Source organism: Lissotriton helveticus, chromosome 11 (assembly GCF_964261635.1).
Source record: "Lissotriton helveticus chromosome 11, aLisHel1.1, whole genome shotgun sequence".
Taxonomy (NCBI): Eukaryota; Metazoa; Chordata; class Amphibia; order Caudata; family Salamandridae; genus Lissotriton; species Lissotriton helveticus.
Window position 1 is genome coordinate 1142889605 of NC_136072.1, and position 16991 is coordinate 1142906595.

Consider the following 16991-nt stretch of genomic DNA (forward strand, 5'->3'; position numbering starts at 1 on the left):
AGAGCTCTCCAACCCAGCGGTTCGAGCATTGTTTGAAATCCGATTCATTTTATTTTGCAGCAGCATGCAGAAATATCTGTGGGCGCCCCCACCCCCCTCCCTTTCCCTGCCTGCCCCCCACTGCCAGCGGCAGGTCTCCGGGCACAGGGGAGCCCCCAGAGCGCCCAGAACAGGCATCTGATGGATAAACTCTGAATAAAGTGCCTGACTTCCTCCCTGGTAATTGCAGGCTGGCGGAAGTACGTCACTTGTTATCTGCCCTGAGCCCTGCTGCACTGTACAGCCCAGACAGAGGAGCAGAGACACAGCCCCCTCCTGCCCTTCTGCCCCTTCCCGAGCCCCCACCCCCCGGGATCTCGCCCCAGCGGGGGCAGGTGGAGAGCAGGGCGGCCGGGGCCTGCGGGGGGCCCGCATCGGGGGGCCGTCTCCCCCCCAGGAGGGGGGATGAAGGGAGCCTGGCAGCCGCCGCCGCCGCTGCCTCTTCTATGGGGGAGAAACTGACAAGCCGTGCACCTTGGAAACTTACAAAGCAGAGCAGGGGGCCCGGAGCGGACCCCCGGGGGCCACGGCCCCCCGCCCGCCAGGACCCCTCGCCCACACCCCCGGCGATGTGACCGCCCCCCCTCTGCAACAAAGTTGCAAACCAAGTCATCCCTTTTATTGCCTTTTTCCCATCTGGGGAGGGAAAAAAAGAAAGAAGGTACATGGTTTCTGCATCTGCACCTTTCCTGGATCCCCCGGCCGAGGATTTTGTGTGGATTTCCTGGGAGTGTTTGGCTCTGGATTATTGGACATTTTCAAGGATTTTTTAAAGTGGTATTTTTTATTTTTTTTCCCATCAAGGTCATTTTCTGGAATATTTTTCCCAACTGTGGATCTGTGAATCGGAGGGTTTTTCCGGTGTTTTTCTTGGTGTTTTTTGTTCTTTGTCGGCACGCGGAGGGTTGGATATTGCTGCTGGTGGATTTCCCTTGGTGGTCTTCGCCGCCCCCCGAGGATGGAGGGGAAGGTGAAGCAGAGCCGGCGGTCGAGGTCCCAGCGGGACCGACGGAGGAAGCGGGGCGACCCCGCCCGGAATCACAGCCCGTCCTCCGGCTCGGACCGGGAGCGGAGCCTGGGGGGCCCGCGGGGCAAGGAGAACGGAGGCCCCCCCCGAGCGCTGGCCGCCCCCCCTGCCCGGGTGCCCCGGCCCCCCCGGCGCCGGAGGCGGGAGTCCAGCTCCCAGGAGGAGGATCTGATTGACGGCTTCGCCATCGCCAGCTTCGCCAGCCTGGAGGCTCTGGAGGTGAGACCCCCCCACAGGCTTGTTGTTACATTTGGGGCGGGGGTAGAATAATGCAGGTGTTCAAAGGTGAAGCAGGTAGAACCTAACTCCTGTCTGCAGGAGCCAATCAAACCAGTACACAGGCATAGCCCTCCACCCCTTCCTGCAGAAACTCACCCCTTCCTGCAGAAGCTCACCCCTTCCTTCAGGAACCCACCCCTTCCTGCAGAAACCCACCCCTTCCTGCAGAAACCCACCCCTTCCTGCAGAAACCCACCCCTTCCTGCAGAAACCCACCCCCTTCCTGCAGAAGCTCACCCCTTCCTGCAGAAGCTCACTCCTTCCTGCAGAAACTCACCCCTTCCTGCAGAAAGCCACCCCTGCTTGCATAAGCACAATCCTACCTGCATACACCCACCCTTCCTCACCCTTCCAGCATAAACCCACCCTTCCTGCATAAGTCCTAACCTTCCTGCATAAACCCTATCCTTCCTGCATAAATCCTAACCTTCCTGCATAAACCCTAACCTTCCTGCATAAACCCTAACCTTCCTGCATAAACCCTAACCTTCCTGCATAAACCCTAACCTTCCTGCATAAACTCAAACCTTCCTGCATAAACTCAAACCTTCCTGCATAAACCCACCCTTCCTGCATAAACCCACCCTTCCTGCATAAACCCACCCTTCCTGCATAAACCCTAACCTTCCTGCATAAACCCTAACCTTCCTGCATAAACCCTTACCTTCCTGCATAAACCCTTACCTTCCTGCATAAACCCTTACCTTCCTGCATAAACTCAAACCTTCCTGCATAAACTCAAACCTTCCTGCATAAACTCATCCCTTGTGGCAAAAACGCACTCCTTCTTGCAGGAACTCAAACCTTCCTGCATAAACTCATCCCTTGTGTCAAAAACACACTCCTTCTTGCAGGAACTCAAACCTTCCTACAGAAACTCAAACCTTCCTGCAGAAACTCACCCCTCCCTGCAGAAACTCACCCCTCTCTGCAGAAACTCACCCCTCTCTGCAGAAACTCACCCTCTCTGCAGAAACTCACCCCTCTCTGCAGAAACTCACCCCTCTCTGCAGAAACTCACCCCTCTCTGCAGAAACTCACCCCTCTCTGCAGAAACTCACCCCTCTCTGCAGAAACCCACCCCTTCCTGCAGAAACCCACCCCTTCCTGCAGAAACCCACCCCTTCCTGCAGAAACCCACCCCTTCTTTTAGAAACCCACCCCTTCTTTTAGAAACCCACCCCTTCTTTTAGAAACCCACTCCTTCTTTTAGAAACCCACCCCTTCTTTTAGAAACCCACTCCTTCTTTTAGAAACCCACTCCTTCTTGCAGAAACTCACCCCCTTCCTGCATAAACTCACCCCCTTCCTGCATAAACTCACCCCCTTCCTGCATAAACTCACCTCCTTCCTGCAGAAACTCACCTCCTTCCTGCAGGAACTCGTCTCTTCCTTCGGAAACTGACAACTACCTTTGGGAACTCACCCTTCTGTATAAAATCCCTTCTTCCTGAAGAAACCCACCCTTCATGCAGGAATAAATGCAGTCTGCAGGAGCCCTCTCTTTTCTGCAGAAAATCACCCTACCTGCTGGAATAATGCAGGAACCCACTCCTTTCTGCAGGACCTCACCCATGCCGGCAGGAATCCACCAATGCCTACAATAATCCACTACTGCCAACAGAAGCTCACTTCTACCTGTAGGAATATATGCAGTCTCATGAACTCATCCCTACCTGCTGGAATAATGTATGCATGCTACAGGAACCCTCTCATTTATGCAGATCCTGACCTAGGCCTGCAGGAATCCACCACTGTCTACAGGAATCCACCATTGACTACAGGAAATCACTCCTTCCTGCAGGAACAAATGCAGGCTACAGGAACCCACTCATTTATGCAGAAACCCCACTCATGCCTCCAGGAATCCACCACTCTCTACAGGAGTCCACCACTGTCTAGAGGAAATCACTCCTTCCTGCAGGAACAAATACAGTAACCTACTTCTTTCTGCAGGACCTCTCCCAGACTTGCAGGATTTCACCACTGCCTGCAGAAACAACAGGCATCTGTCTGCAGGGACCAATCCTATATATTAAGCAGATCCCACTCCTCTATACAGAAACTCACAGCTTCCTACAGAAGCAACTGCAGTCTGCAGGAACCCACTCTTTTCTACATAAACTCCCCCCTGCCTGCAGGACCTTATCCAGTCTGCAGGAACCCACGCTTTTCTGCAGGACCTTACCTATGCCTGCGGACATCCACCACGGTCTACTTGAATCCACTTCTGCCTAAAGAAGCTCACTCCTTCCTGTAGGAATGTATGCATGCTGCAGGAACCCACTCCTTTCTACAGGACTTTATCCCGGCCTGCAGGAATCTACTACTGCCCGCAGGAACTCACACTTTCCTGCAGTAACAATTGCAGTCACAGGAACCCACTATGTGCCACAGAAACTCACTCTTGCCTGCAGGAGTGTATCTTGTCTGCAGTAACCCACTCTTTTCTACAGAAACTAACTGCTGCCTGCAGGACCTTATCCAGTCAGCAGGAACCCACACATTTCTGCAGGACCTTACCCAGGCCTGTAGGAATCCACCACTGTCTACAGGAATCCACTACTGCCTCCAGAAACTCACTCCTTCCTGCAGGAACAAATGCAGTTTCAGGAACTCACCCCTCCTGCAGGAATGTATGCAGGCTGCAGGAACCCACTCCTTTCTGCAGAACCTTATCTCGGTCTGCAGGAATCTACTACTGCCCGCAGGAACTCACTTTTTCCTGCAGGAACAATTGGAGTCTCAGGAACCCACGATGTTCTACAGAAACTCACCGCTGCCTGCAGGAACTTATCTTGTCTGCAGGAACCCACTCTTTTCTACAGAAACTCACTGCTCCCTGCAGGACCGTATCCAGTCTGCAGGAACCCACACATTTCTGCAGGACCTTACCCAGGCCTGTAGGAATCCACCACTGTCTACAGGAATCTACTAGTGCGTGCAGAATCACCCCTTCCTAGGATTTGATTTATCTTTCCTGCAGGAACAGATGCAGTCACAGGATCCCACTCTTGTTTTGCAGGACCGCACCCCTGCCTACATTCTGAAGATTCCCCTCACACATGTTGTCGGGCCACGCCCACGCCCCAGTATGAAGGAACCCCAAAGGCTATGGGTTCAGTCCTCTTTCAGTAAACTGCCACCAGAGTTTAAAAACCCCTCCCACTGCAAGTACCTGGCCTAGTCCTCCCCACGAGCAGACCACGCCTACTAGTCACAGACCCACTCTGACAGCAGAACCCCCACTCACCCAGACTAGTGCCCCCCCCCCCCCCCCTTCCAGCTGGCAGGGTCGTTACTTTAACACCAACAATTACCCACCCAACAAGGTGTAATAACCCCTCTCTCACCCGCCCCCAGATTTTAAAGGCCGCCTCACTCCTCTGTCTATAGGATCCAAAACTGCAGAACCCCCCCCGCCCCCATCGCAGACTGCACCCCCACCAACTTCTTTCATGTCCCCCCCCCCTTTCAGACCCTCATCTTCCCAATATGCAGCAACCTGCCCTCTTTGCCTAAAGAAGCCCCCTCCCCCCCCCCCCCCGACACGTCTGCCGGTATCCCCCCCCCCCCCCCCTTCCTAGGATTTGATTTATCGCAATAAACTGTTACCCTTTAACAACGCTTTCATCTATCGATGCGCCAAAGACTCGGGTGGGCCCCATCCTTTGTTGTGTACAGCCTGGCATGTGTGCCCCTCACATGGGCCTGGCAAGGCCCGCCCTCCCTGCCTCTGAGATGCCCTGGGGTTGGCTCCGGTGCATAAACATACCGTCCCCGTTGAGGGGTTTGTGACTTGACTTGCACCTTTTTATTACTCCTGTTTTTACTGAGCTCCTGAAAACGTGATGCCAGGGGGCGTGAAGAGTGCCCACAGATAACGACAGTCGGATGGTGGGTGGTATGTACAATGCCAACAGGCTGCCCTCACCTTCCATCAGCTCTGCTTGTTTCTAATGCGTTTGTAGTATGTTTGTTACCTTTGAACTGTTTATTTACAAATCACGCGTGTATGTGCAACGTTCACTTGTGTACAGTACACACTTGTATTTCATGTGTTGTAACGAGAAGTTACCTTCATGGCCTTGGTGTTGGGGCGACAAACTGTCCGCTTGTTACTCGGAGGCAAACTTTGCAGGCGACTTGTGAGTTTGAGGTTTTAAGGTACATATGAGTTTGAGGCGTCGAGGTACTTGTGAGTTTGAGGTTTTAAGGTACATATGAGTTTGAGGCGTCGAGGTACTTGTGAGTTTGAGGTTTTAAGGTACTTGTGAGTTTGAGGTTTTAGGTACATGTGAGTTTGAGGTTTCGAGGTACATGTGAGTTTGAGGTTTTGAGGTACTTTTGAGTTTGAGGTTTTAAGGTACTTGTGGGTTTGAGGTTTTAAGGTACTTATGAGTTTGAGGTTTTAAGGTACATGTGAGTTTGAGGTTTTAAGGTACTTGTGAGTTTGAGGTTTTACGGTACTTGTGAGTTTGAGGTTTTAAGGTACATGTAAGATTGAGGCGTCGAGATACATGTGAGTTTGAGGCGTCGAGGTACTTGTGAGTTTGAGGTTTCGAGGTACATGTGAGATTGAGGCGTCAAGGTACTTGTGAGTTTGAGGTTTCGAGGTACTTGTGAGTTTGAGGCGTCGAGGTACTTGTGAGTTTGAGGCGTCGAGGTACCTGTGAGTTTGAGGTTTTAAGGTACCTGTGAGTTTGAGTTTTTAAGGTACCTGTGAGTTTGAGGTTTCGAGATACTTTTGTGTTTGAGGTGTCCAGGAGGGAGCCCCTTCCTCAGACTCCAAGAAGTGCCTCTTTTAATCTCGGCATGTCCCGGATTGAAGCTGCCACAAGGGTGCCAGGGGGGCACGGTTTGCTTCCAGTCCTCTCTGTTCGAGAAGTTGTAGCCATGTTGTTTGTTTTCGGAAGTTCTGCTCCTGCCTGGAAGCTGCAGGCAGGGCAGTGACGGCGTGTCCTCCTCTCCGAGCAGAGGTACTGCCTGTCCGAGAGCAGAGAACAGGCAATATTGGCTGAGTAAACACAGCCCGTCTCTCCCTGAGCAGGCATGGCACGGTGCCCGCGGCGTGCAGCGCGAGGGCGCGCTCCACCCCTCCCCCGGCCATGAACTGGCATTAAAGAGTGGCTGCCACTGGTTGGACCCGCCGTGGGCTGCGCCCCGCCACGGCCCTCGACCCACTGCACGGGCTTTCCACGCAATGCCCTTGGAGGACGCAGTGTGCGAAATATGACGACGCTCTGCCTGAGTTTGGGGTGATTTGTGCTCCATTTGTTGCACCTCGGAGTTGGTGAAGGCTCACTACAGGGTGATGGCGGTGGGGGAAGGGAGGGGGCGGTGTAGGGGATGGAGTGGGTACAATCCCGCTACATGTTTTGTACAAAATATATATAAAACGTGTTTTAACTTATCCAAGGTCCAAATGCTATTCAACACTGTTTATTAAACTCGTGGTAACATGTTTTTTTAAACAAAGTAATCCATTACAATGTCGATTGCACATGTGTTCTCTGATCCTTTGTTCAATTTCACACCAACATCGCCTTGTTTTGGGGAGAGTGCAAGAATTGTGCTCTTGTTTTTCATCGCCAATTTATTGCAAATCTTGATTAATAATGAAAATTGATCCGTTCTGTGGCTTCTTCAGTGATCAGCTCCTTGCACTTTTGGTACCCTGTCCATCCTGGTCTGTGCTCATTGAATCATGAGGGTTTGATCAGAAAAATCATGTCCCTGCCCACCCAGCATGTGATGGTTTGGTATACAACCTTTACCACGCATTTTTTACCACGCACTACCATTACAACGCGGTTTTTACCACGCATACCATTACAACGCATTGCGCTGGGGGGCGCTCTAGGATAGGGAATAGGTTAATTTACTATCCAATAACCTTCCCTAGTGTCCACGGGGACTGGAGTTGGAATAGTAAATTAAACTATTCACTATCCAGCACCCCAAAGCGCTATGCGTTGTAATGGTATGCGTGGTAAAAACCGCGTTGTAATGGTATGCGTGGTAAAAGTATGCGTTGTAACGTCATACATCCGATGGTTTGGGTGGTGGAGCGCCTAAATGTCTTTACATTGGTGGTGAGCACTATATAAAAGTCCTCCCGGCTTGTTTGCATTATATAAACGGTGCTAGTTTTTCCTGAAGTGTGACATGGATTAAATGTGTTGATTCTAAAGGGCCCTTCAAGAAAATGATGAAAAGAGGTGAACATTGATTGCTGAAATGTATTATTGTGGGATTTGCAAAGATGGTGTGGATCGGGGCCTTCAACCTCAAAGAGAGAACTTCTTTCCAGTAGGTTTGCTCGGGGTGTTTAGAGTGACTCTTGTATGCGCTTCGGTGGCCTTGCCGTTACTGGCACGCCGCACGTGTCGCGGATCGGGAACAGCGTTTGGATCTGCTCAGTGAAATTCTGCTGTGATTGGGCATTTTATAACCTGTTCCTTTCAATAAATGCGCCTGCCCAATAGGAGCTTTGTCAGAGAGGTTTAGTTGAAGCTCACCAAAGGATGCTAGGCTGGCAAGGTGTTGCTAGAGTCCACTCAGAAATTTGTTTGATGCCACCTGAATGGACCTGCCCTTTGCCAACGTCTGCTTAATTGCGTATTTTGCTCCAATTTGTCCCTATGAGCTGCACAAACCACAACTCCCATAATGCATTTGCTTATGAAGTGGAAGCCCAAGGCTGGAGGAATGAGATGGTGCAGCTACCATATGATGCTGAATTGTCAAACTGTGCCTGGTTGACCTTTGATGTCAGTTAAACAATGTTATGCTCTGTGTCAATTAGAAAAGTACATCAAAATAAGCAGGCTTGGACAGTATGAGTGAATCAGGGGGGGCACCCTCACAAAGAAACTAATGGACTCGGAAGGGGCACCCTAAAACTATTAATTAAACACATGAGCCAATGAGAAGCATCAATTTCTACTCATGGTGCCTCCTGTATCTTTTACTCTGTGGTACAGTTTCATCTCCTCTAGATGAAACATGGTCAACCCCACCGTGATCTGTGTGTGGGGGGGAATTGCGGGGGGTGGAGGGGGGCGGGGGGGGGGGGGGGGGGAGGCAGCTCTGATATTTATTGAACGCAGCAATAAATGTTCAGAAAAGAGGCCTGGGATAAGCTCTTGCTTTTACATTTAATTGTCACCATCTCCAGTCTTGTGTGAATCATCTACAAAACTTGGCATTGTTTGGGGTCTGCACTTTATGCTTAAATCACCTTTAGTCTTCTAAGTCGCTTCTCATAATGCGGCATATTTATCTGCACACGGGACCGCCATCATTTTAGGTCAGACTGTATTACTGAAATATATTGACTTTTTTACTATGAATCACATTTTTACCACATCTAATGTCTTCTCTGGTTAACTTCAGTTTATTTAGTGGTACTGAGAATGGAGTTTGTTTATGCTTTTCTGGTTACGGTCCCTTTGCATAGGCACAATTTATCTAAGGTCCTCAATGTAGGGAAAAGACAAAAACCAAGTGATGGTGGTGAGCAAGATTATGTAGTAGCCATCTTATAATTCACAACTTTTATTTCACAGAGAGATATCGAACATTATGTTAACAAAAAATTGAACATACGTCTCAGCAGTGATGGAGTGTCGACATGTTTCAGCCCATCACTGTGAGGTTATCCTGAGCTTTCATGAAGACCTCTTAGTAATTTTATCTACTTTGTGGAAATTATACATGAGGGCGGTTCATTACATTTGGTTCAGATACGCTCTCCTAAAAAAGTGTGTTGTACATTATCAAGATTACCCCAAATAAAAGGTGTGTACAAGTAGTTTTGCCAAACTCGTGAGTCGGGCATGAAACTAGTCAGAGTGTGCGGCTCCCTGATTGGGTGTACTCGTTTGAATTTGGTTACTTCTTTTGAGTGGCCTTATATCTTCCGGAAGTGGAGGAATTAGTATGTGTTGTGTCAACCTACTGTTGTGTCAATCTGCTGACAATGTGTGATGCCATAACTAGAGGCATTTAACCAGAGACTTACTGGTATTGGCTGGACACCCATAACCGCGTCACACGATGCTGTACACACATTTCTCGAAAGCCCACAATGCCCCACTAACTGAAGCGACTTGACTTGAGTAAGAGGCCTAGAACTGATCGCCCTGCACAACCTGAGGCTGGGTAAGGTCTGCCGGTCCTACATAAAATTCTATTTTTCCCCTCCTGCTCTTGATCCACAGAACCTACTTTATTCCCAACATAACCACTACTATGCCTTTGGCCAGGGCTTTTTTTTTTATTTATTTCAAAAGATTTTATTAGGAAAAATCTTATTTATACAGTTCAGTGGTATTAAGAAAACTGGGGGGGGGTGGGGCGGAGAGGGGGTCTCTCGAAGGGGCGTGGCCTATGTAATTAAGGTTGTGGCTTAAAACCACGTAAGCCAAAAATCTGTAATTAGCATAGTGTGCAGCCCGACTTGTATTTTGCTGTTTCTGTCACTGCATCCAGTTATATGATACAAGTAACATCATACCTACAATTCAGGACTATTGGCTTTGTCAATGGCTGTTACTAAGTGCAAAAAGAGAAGGGAAATCCTGAGAGAAAATGGCTCTCTTTAAAGGATTTCACTGCCTCCTAAAACGCAGCTCACCATGCCTTGACCTCCGCTACTCAGTAGTGAGCAAAATGAGCATGCGCACATCGTGTGCGTGCTCTCACTGCAGTCCAAGAAAAAAAGAAAAGAAAACGGACTACCTTTGAGAGCCCCGAAAATAGAGCCCGATCGAGATCCGTTTCGAGGCCCCCTGAAAATAACTGCCGGTGCTCAGACAAGGACAGACCCGGCCCACTTAAAGCCCTGCCTTGGGCACCACCCGCTCCTTTTTCCATATCTAGCCCTTGTTTCTCACAGACCACCGCGGAGGCCTTTTGTTCTCCACGCGCTGTTCTCTTCTGACGCGGATATGTTAAAAAACATCAAATATTGTTTCCCCTTTAGCTGAACATGAAAGCTCCCGACCCCCGTATCCGCCTCCCCTGAAGTGCTGCGTTGTGGGTCACCGCTATGATTGACAGATTTCACGCCCAACCCCCACCCCCTCTGATTGCAGCTTCTGTGGATGTGGATTTCCAAAAAGCCGAGTTGATAAATAAATAATGTTCTGCCCGCGCTGCAGAGGTGGCCGGGGCTTCACAGGCCAGTGGGCAGTTTCCCTCACGTGCGGCATCCGTCAGCCTGTCAGAAGCAACCTCGTTTTTCAAGACATGTGCAAGGAAAAATAATTAGAGTTTTTGACCCACTTGTTCAGTGGTGGTTGTGGTAAGCTGTTGTGATGGGTATCTAATTACAGAGGCACCTCAATATCTCAGCAGGACTGAACCCCTTTGATACAGTCTTACAAATATTCACTCGCCCAAGGCTAGTGATAAATGTGCCCTAGCAGAAGCAAGGTTTGCTGCAACCAGCTACGATAAATGAGGTGGAGCTGGAGACTGCTCGTCAAAACGCGCACTCGTCACGTGGTTGCGCGTACCTGGCCGTGCTTACCATCTACGCTTTGCTCCTCGTGCGACAGAACCCTAAGTTCTGATGGCCAGGGTCACACAGTGTCCTATGCCTGGTGGGGTAACCTCGCCTTGCAGGCTCTGTAGGACTCTCTGGTTGGTAGGTATTGTATTGTATTGTATTGTAATTGCATTTATATAGCGCTTACTACCCCAGACGAGGCATCGAAGCAGATGTACCCATTATAGGGTGCTTAGCAATCGTGCGTAGCCCCGAAACATTTCTGAGGTATCTTTTGTATGGAAATGCTGATTGCGTATATCCTTTTTAGGATGGATCCGGCCTCCCTGGTGCAGTATTAGCTTGTCCCTGAGACTGTACTGATTCCGTACCACGTCACATGCACGGGTGCCATCTGCCTTGAGCTGGCTGTCTAGGCGCAGGTGCTTGCCTGAAGGTGACCGTGCTCACCGTCAGGGACCCAGATTTTCCATCTTTGACCAATTTCTTTCACCAGACAATTTTCTTCGAAACAAGCCCTTCCTTTTGATGCCCTTCACCCCAAGGCAAGAGTGGTTTATGTTGGCCTGAGTTCCCCCAGCAGCAGATAAATTACATTTGATTTGCTTCCCCTAGGTCTGAGGCCTTTACACAGCTCTCAGGCCTCTCCCACCTGAAATCAGGCCTCATCCAACACATATCGAGCAGTCACATCAATTATTATGCCTCCACACCAGGTATCGGGCCTCCACGCTAGGTATTGGGCTTCCACACCGGGTATCAGGCCTCCACACCGGGTATCGGGCCTCCACACCGGGTATCGGGCCTCCACACCGGGTATCGGGCCTCCACTCCGGGTATCGGGCCTCCACACCGGGTATCTGGTCTCTACACTGGGTATCGGGCCTCCACACCGGGTATCGGGCCTCCACACCGGGTATCTGGCCTCCACACCGGGTATCTGGCCTCCACACCGGTGATCGGGCCTCCACACCGGGTATCGGGCTTCCACACCGGGCATCAAGTCCTCCACACCGGGCATCGGGCCTCCACACCGGGCATCGGGCCTCCACACCGGGTATCGGGCCTCCACACCGGGTATCGGGCCTCCACACCGGGTATCGGGCCTCCACACCGGGTATCGGGCCTCCACACCGGGAATCAGGCCTCTACACCAGGTATCGGGCCTCTACACCTGGTATCGGGCATCCACACTGGGTATCGGGCCTCCGCACTAGGTATCCGGCCTCCACACCGTTATCGGGCCTCCACACCGTTATCGGGCCTCCACCCCAGGTACCAGGACTTAACATCAGGTATCAGGACTCCACACCAGGCATCCTACATTTGCACAAGGTATGAGGCCTTGGGCCTTCACATTAGGCATCAGGTTTTCGCACCAGTTTTCAAAACTTTGCACCACTTTTCAGGTTTGGTATGTGCAGAATTTCACCATTTTGTATCTCCCATTCTGGCTGAACAATTCCCTTTAATGGAAAGCAGATTATATTGGATGTTAAATACTAAACGGTTATGTACAGTTTAATTGTTGATCCAAGTGCAATTAATGTTTAAAACCGTTTTGAAATATTTTAAATTGTAATACACAATGTTCACATTAAATCACCGGACTCTAATCACTGCCAGATGCATAGATCTCTTATTGTGAGAATCACCGTAAGGAAGGTGCAGGGTTGCGTACAGTGCGTGCTCACGGCAGCTTCTCCCGCTGGGCCAGCTGTTTTTATTGTTGGTCAGGACTGCAGGCCAGGGTATTTTATACATGAAACTGATTGTGAGCTTGTTCAAAAATTAAATTGCAAAACGTGATCACCTTAAATTGTGTTGCAGCAATATTTATCTTACTGAGGTACACACTTTAAACACTGCAACAATTTTTAGTACATTTTCGTAAGTACTACAAGCAACCAACCTGGAAAGTAAAAAAAAAAAATAAAGCATTAGGATGCCGCCAGCATTGATCTCGTCATATATATGTTCTTTTTTTAACTTTCTAAAACATAACAAAAAAAACTGACAAAGCTACTAGATCTTGCTTAGGCGAGACCTATTGGCTTAGCCAATGCTTGTCTGATGCCTGTGGAGTTGCGTAAAGTAAATCCACCGTCCGGATTTGAGGTGGTTCTTAATTTTTACTTCTTGTTAACTGAGAACAACTCACTGAAACTGATATTTCAATAGTGAGAAAAATAGAATTTTTTGTGGGATTTGAGCCTGTACCTTCAACCTTTTATTTGTGTATGTATTACCCTCCTCGCTTATGAATTTTAAATTATGCATTCTACGCGGCCTACAGAAGCAAATACATTAAATTGTTGTCTGCGTTTGCCTAGGCTAAAGGGCCATAGTTCCAAAACCAGAATAACAACAGCAGAACGTCGAACAGTAACTTTACTCCTGTTAGAAGGGCAACAACTAACGAGAACTGTTGTGGTGCACCGGGGGTCGAGGTAATGTCCATTTGAACCACAGTGGAACTCTTGTGAAACCCAAAAGATTGTGTGCGCTTCCTTGTGCTGTCTGTAGAAAGTTTACTTGTTTACATGCAAGTGGACTGGCAGTGGAACCAGCATTTCTCCAACCACCGCTCCAACTATATTTACCAAAACTTGTCACTTCGGTGTGTCCAAGGCGCACGTGGTCAAGTTGTCCTTGCGTAGAAGCGTGCATGCGTAAGTGATTGCGCCTTTTATTAAGGGAATGCGAAAATAAACAATACTATAATTTATAGCGAGGAAGCCAAAATAAAGAAAAGTGACATCAAAACTAGGCAGAAAAAATAAAATTGAAGATAAGATTTTTTTTTTATTGCAATATTACATTAGTTAAAAGTGTTTAGGATTTAAATTGGGAGTTTGGTGAAAGTAAGGGTTATAAACAAGATTAGGGTTGATTTGGGGTAAGGTCTGGGGTTAGTTGTATGGGGGAGATGTTTCCTTTCATTTTACTCATGACTGATTTCGGATTTATGGATTTGCCACTCTAATCAGGCTGAGTTCATGTTCAGATGGATGCTTTATTGAAGCCATGTGCCTGTGTGAGGTGTATTTCTTCTCTCCCAGCTCGGGGTCCTTCTCCAGGTCTGAACTTTGGCAGGGCAGACCTTCCAGGGTTGTTTTTGTCTCCCTGTGGGAGAGAGGGGCGACCCTGGCGCATCTCTCCCCCAGTCCTTGGAAGTGGCTCCTTCCTCTGATCTTCAGAATCAAACGAGGCGCTAAAGTGGCTTCTTGCATCGACCTTTGAAGCATGAACTGCTTCTCCAGCTGCTTTTTTAGAAGACTTTACTGCATGTGTTTCTGACTCTTCTCTTCCTCACCCAACTTCTTCTGTCTCATCATCACACTGTCTCTGACACTACTACAGTTGACTGTTGGTAGGAGACCGACCACAGCAGGCATCCCCATCACAGCTTGCATCGCCCCCTAGTGGACTCACCTAGCAGATTTGGGAATCCTGGGGCATTGGGTGGGTGGCTGTAGATTCATTTTACATTTCTGACATGAAGGGAGCTCTCCACATCTTTTTGTATCCATCCTTTTATTCTCCTGCTTAGGTGACCCTGGGGAACATCTGGAGAGGTTCCTGGCTGTCAACGAGCCTTTTGCCCAAGGCCCACACATGCCGTCTACATGGCATGGAGCCCGCATGGTTCCTTGATGCAGATGACTCTAGTCTAGCCTTGGCTACTGGTCCACACTGTCCCGCAGCCCTTCTGTGCGTTGATACTACACGCCCAAGCCCTCTGGTTCTAACCTCGCATCCTTGGTACCCGTCAGAGACGATAAATGAAGCAAACTTGTGACCATCCGGACTACACCAGGCTAGGTGCCCCCAAGGGCCTTCTATGGGCCCCTCGAGGCCACTGCTTCTCCATCACTCCAGTCTGGTCTAGTTCAACCTACTGCTGGCTGTCGCTGCTGACCTCCTCTTCAATGCGCTACACCATCCGCTCTTAGAATGCTCATGCTTTCCTCCATAGAAGTGCTCCCATGAGGCACAGGGTCAGACTGATTTGCATATAGCCATGTCTGAACTGGGGTGGCAGAGTGGGCTAAAGAACGGGGATGGATCAAACCCAGATCTGTTGACTGGGTGTTTGAGTGTTTAATTGGTTCAGATGCTCCGTCCATCACCACCCCCTTTTGTACCGCTTTTGGCCGCCATAAGTTGGCAGGGTATGCTCAGATGTGAGTCTCTTGCTCACTTTGCCACTGGATTCAAGCAAGCCGGGCTGAAGACGGCTGGAATGCCAGAAACCAGTCCTAGGAAGCTTGTTTCCGGTCCAGGGAAGGCATGGCTTGGCAGTTCGGGCTGGACTGTTCCCATGAGGCACAGGGTCAGACTGATTTGCATATGGCCATGTCTGAACTGGGGTGGCAGAGTGGGCTAAAGAACGGTGATGGATCAAACCCAGATCTGTTGACTGGGTGTGAGTGTTTGATTGGTTCAGATGCTCCGTCCATCGCCACCCCCTTTTGTACCTCCATAGAAGTGCAGCATTCCATTCCTCTAACCCACCAGCTTCCCCTGTCCACTACCTGCCATTTTTTCGTCCTTTGCAACATAATTGTCTTCATTTATTATTTTATGTCAAAAACATCTCACTTTGCCAGGTTAACACTTCACAAGTCCATATTATCCCCAGGTACACTTCACTTTTTCAGCTTTGTATCTCCTCTTTTACCTTCATCGACCTCCTGTTTTTTACACTTTTATGAAAAGCTGCTCCTAGCGCCAAGAAGCACTTTTGTTTATGGAGAGAGCTACAGCAAATACTGTCTGCCGCTCCGACTTCTCAAAAGCGCCTTGTCTTGCTTTCTAGATGTCAGTTTTTGCTTTCTTTTTTGTCACTTTTAATCTCCATTGGTCTGTTTCTCAAAGTTTATTTAAGTTTATTTATTTAAGAACCAACCGAATCATATGTCACTCTCTGTCTCTCACTGTCTGAATAGCTGCAAATCTGTTTACCTGTCTGTTCGCCTGTCTGCCTGCCTTTGCAGCTCAGTCTGTCTACCTGCCTGTCTGTTTGTCTGCCTATGCAGCTCAGTCTGTCTACCTGCCTGTCTGTCTGCCTATGCAGCTCAATCTGTCTGCCTACCTGTCTGTCTGCCTCTCTCACTCCTCCCCAATTAGTCTTTTGGAGAAAACCTGGAAAGCTAGAAAGAAAATGTCAAACACCTAGCATAAGATGAATTGAATTTTAAACAACTCTCACTTCATACCAAGTCCATTTCGAAAGCAAAAAAACCTAAAAAACCCCCACCCTGAAAATGGTGCAATACCCCTTTTTTCCCTCCGTTGAAGAGCTTGTTGACCTCAACTGGATGTCTCTGCGGGTATCCAAGCCTACGAGTGCTCAGAACGGGGGTGAGTAGCCAATTGCGTGGGACCCGAGTCATTCCGCCACGAACACTGGTGGTCCCTTCTTTTGAATGCAGTGACATTGCACAAGATGGCCGCCCGCCCTGGTGTTGACAGCCAGACTTCGGAATTTCGTACTGTGCCCATTCCCGGGTAGATGATTCAGCCAAAAGAGAGGGCGTGCCTTCTGCCCATTCAACCAAGAATGTTGTGTCCTTTCCCATTTAGGGCTACTTCAGTTTGCCATCATAAAAAGTTTTTAAAAAAAAGTTTGTTTTGCATCTGCTTGCAGTTTGCGTCCATCTTGTTTGAGCCAATGGGGTTTGAGAAGGACGTGGTTGCGCTTCACCCATTGAGTTTCTTGGCATGAATCTGATGGGTCATACCCGTGGATTGATAGGTCATACATGTAGATGCGGCTCAACCTTCTCAAAGGTGTCCGCCGCGGTGGCCCGTCTGCGTGATGTCTTGGGAAGTGTCACCAGGTGTCGGCCCATTCTTTTGTTGCCAGTGGTCTGGAGTTGGCCATGCTGGGTCAGTCCCCCTCATCGGGCCCACATGAACCCACAGTATACCGCAGTGACCCCGATACTGTTCAACCTCTGGTTGGGTCATGCTGTTCGTGTTTCATGTGTTCATGGTTGTAATGTATATCTGACACAGGTGACACCAAGCTATAGGTGATGGTTGATATTCGTCCTACGCAGAACTTGGCTTGTGCGTCTTTGCATTCTTCAAGAATTCAATAACTAGCTCGTAGTTACTGCC

General features: G+C 49.2%; 1 protein-coding gene across 4 annotated transcripts in view; it reads left to right on the forward strand.

Annotated features, from left to right (window-relative positions):
• The first annotated feature begins 277 nt into the window (after positions 1-277).
• FBRSL1 (fibrosin like 1) overlaps positions 278-16991 on the forward strand; it is a 1147774-nt gene continuing 1131060 nt past the window's right edge. For all 4 annotated transcript variants that reach the window (XM_078667898.1, XM_078667900.1, XM_078667899.1 and 1 more), the window contains exon 1: positions 278-1285. In XM_078667898.1, coding sequence (XP_078524024.1) covers positions 998-1285 — 288 coding nt within the window. In that variant the 5' untranslated portion in view covers positions 278-997. The remainder of the gene's footprint in view (positions 1286-16991) is intronic.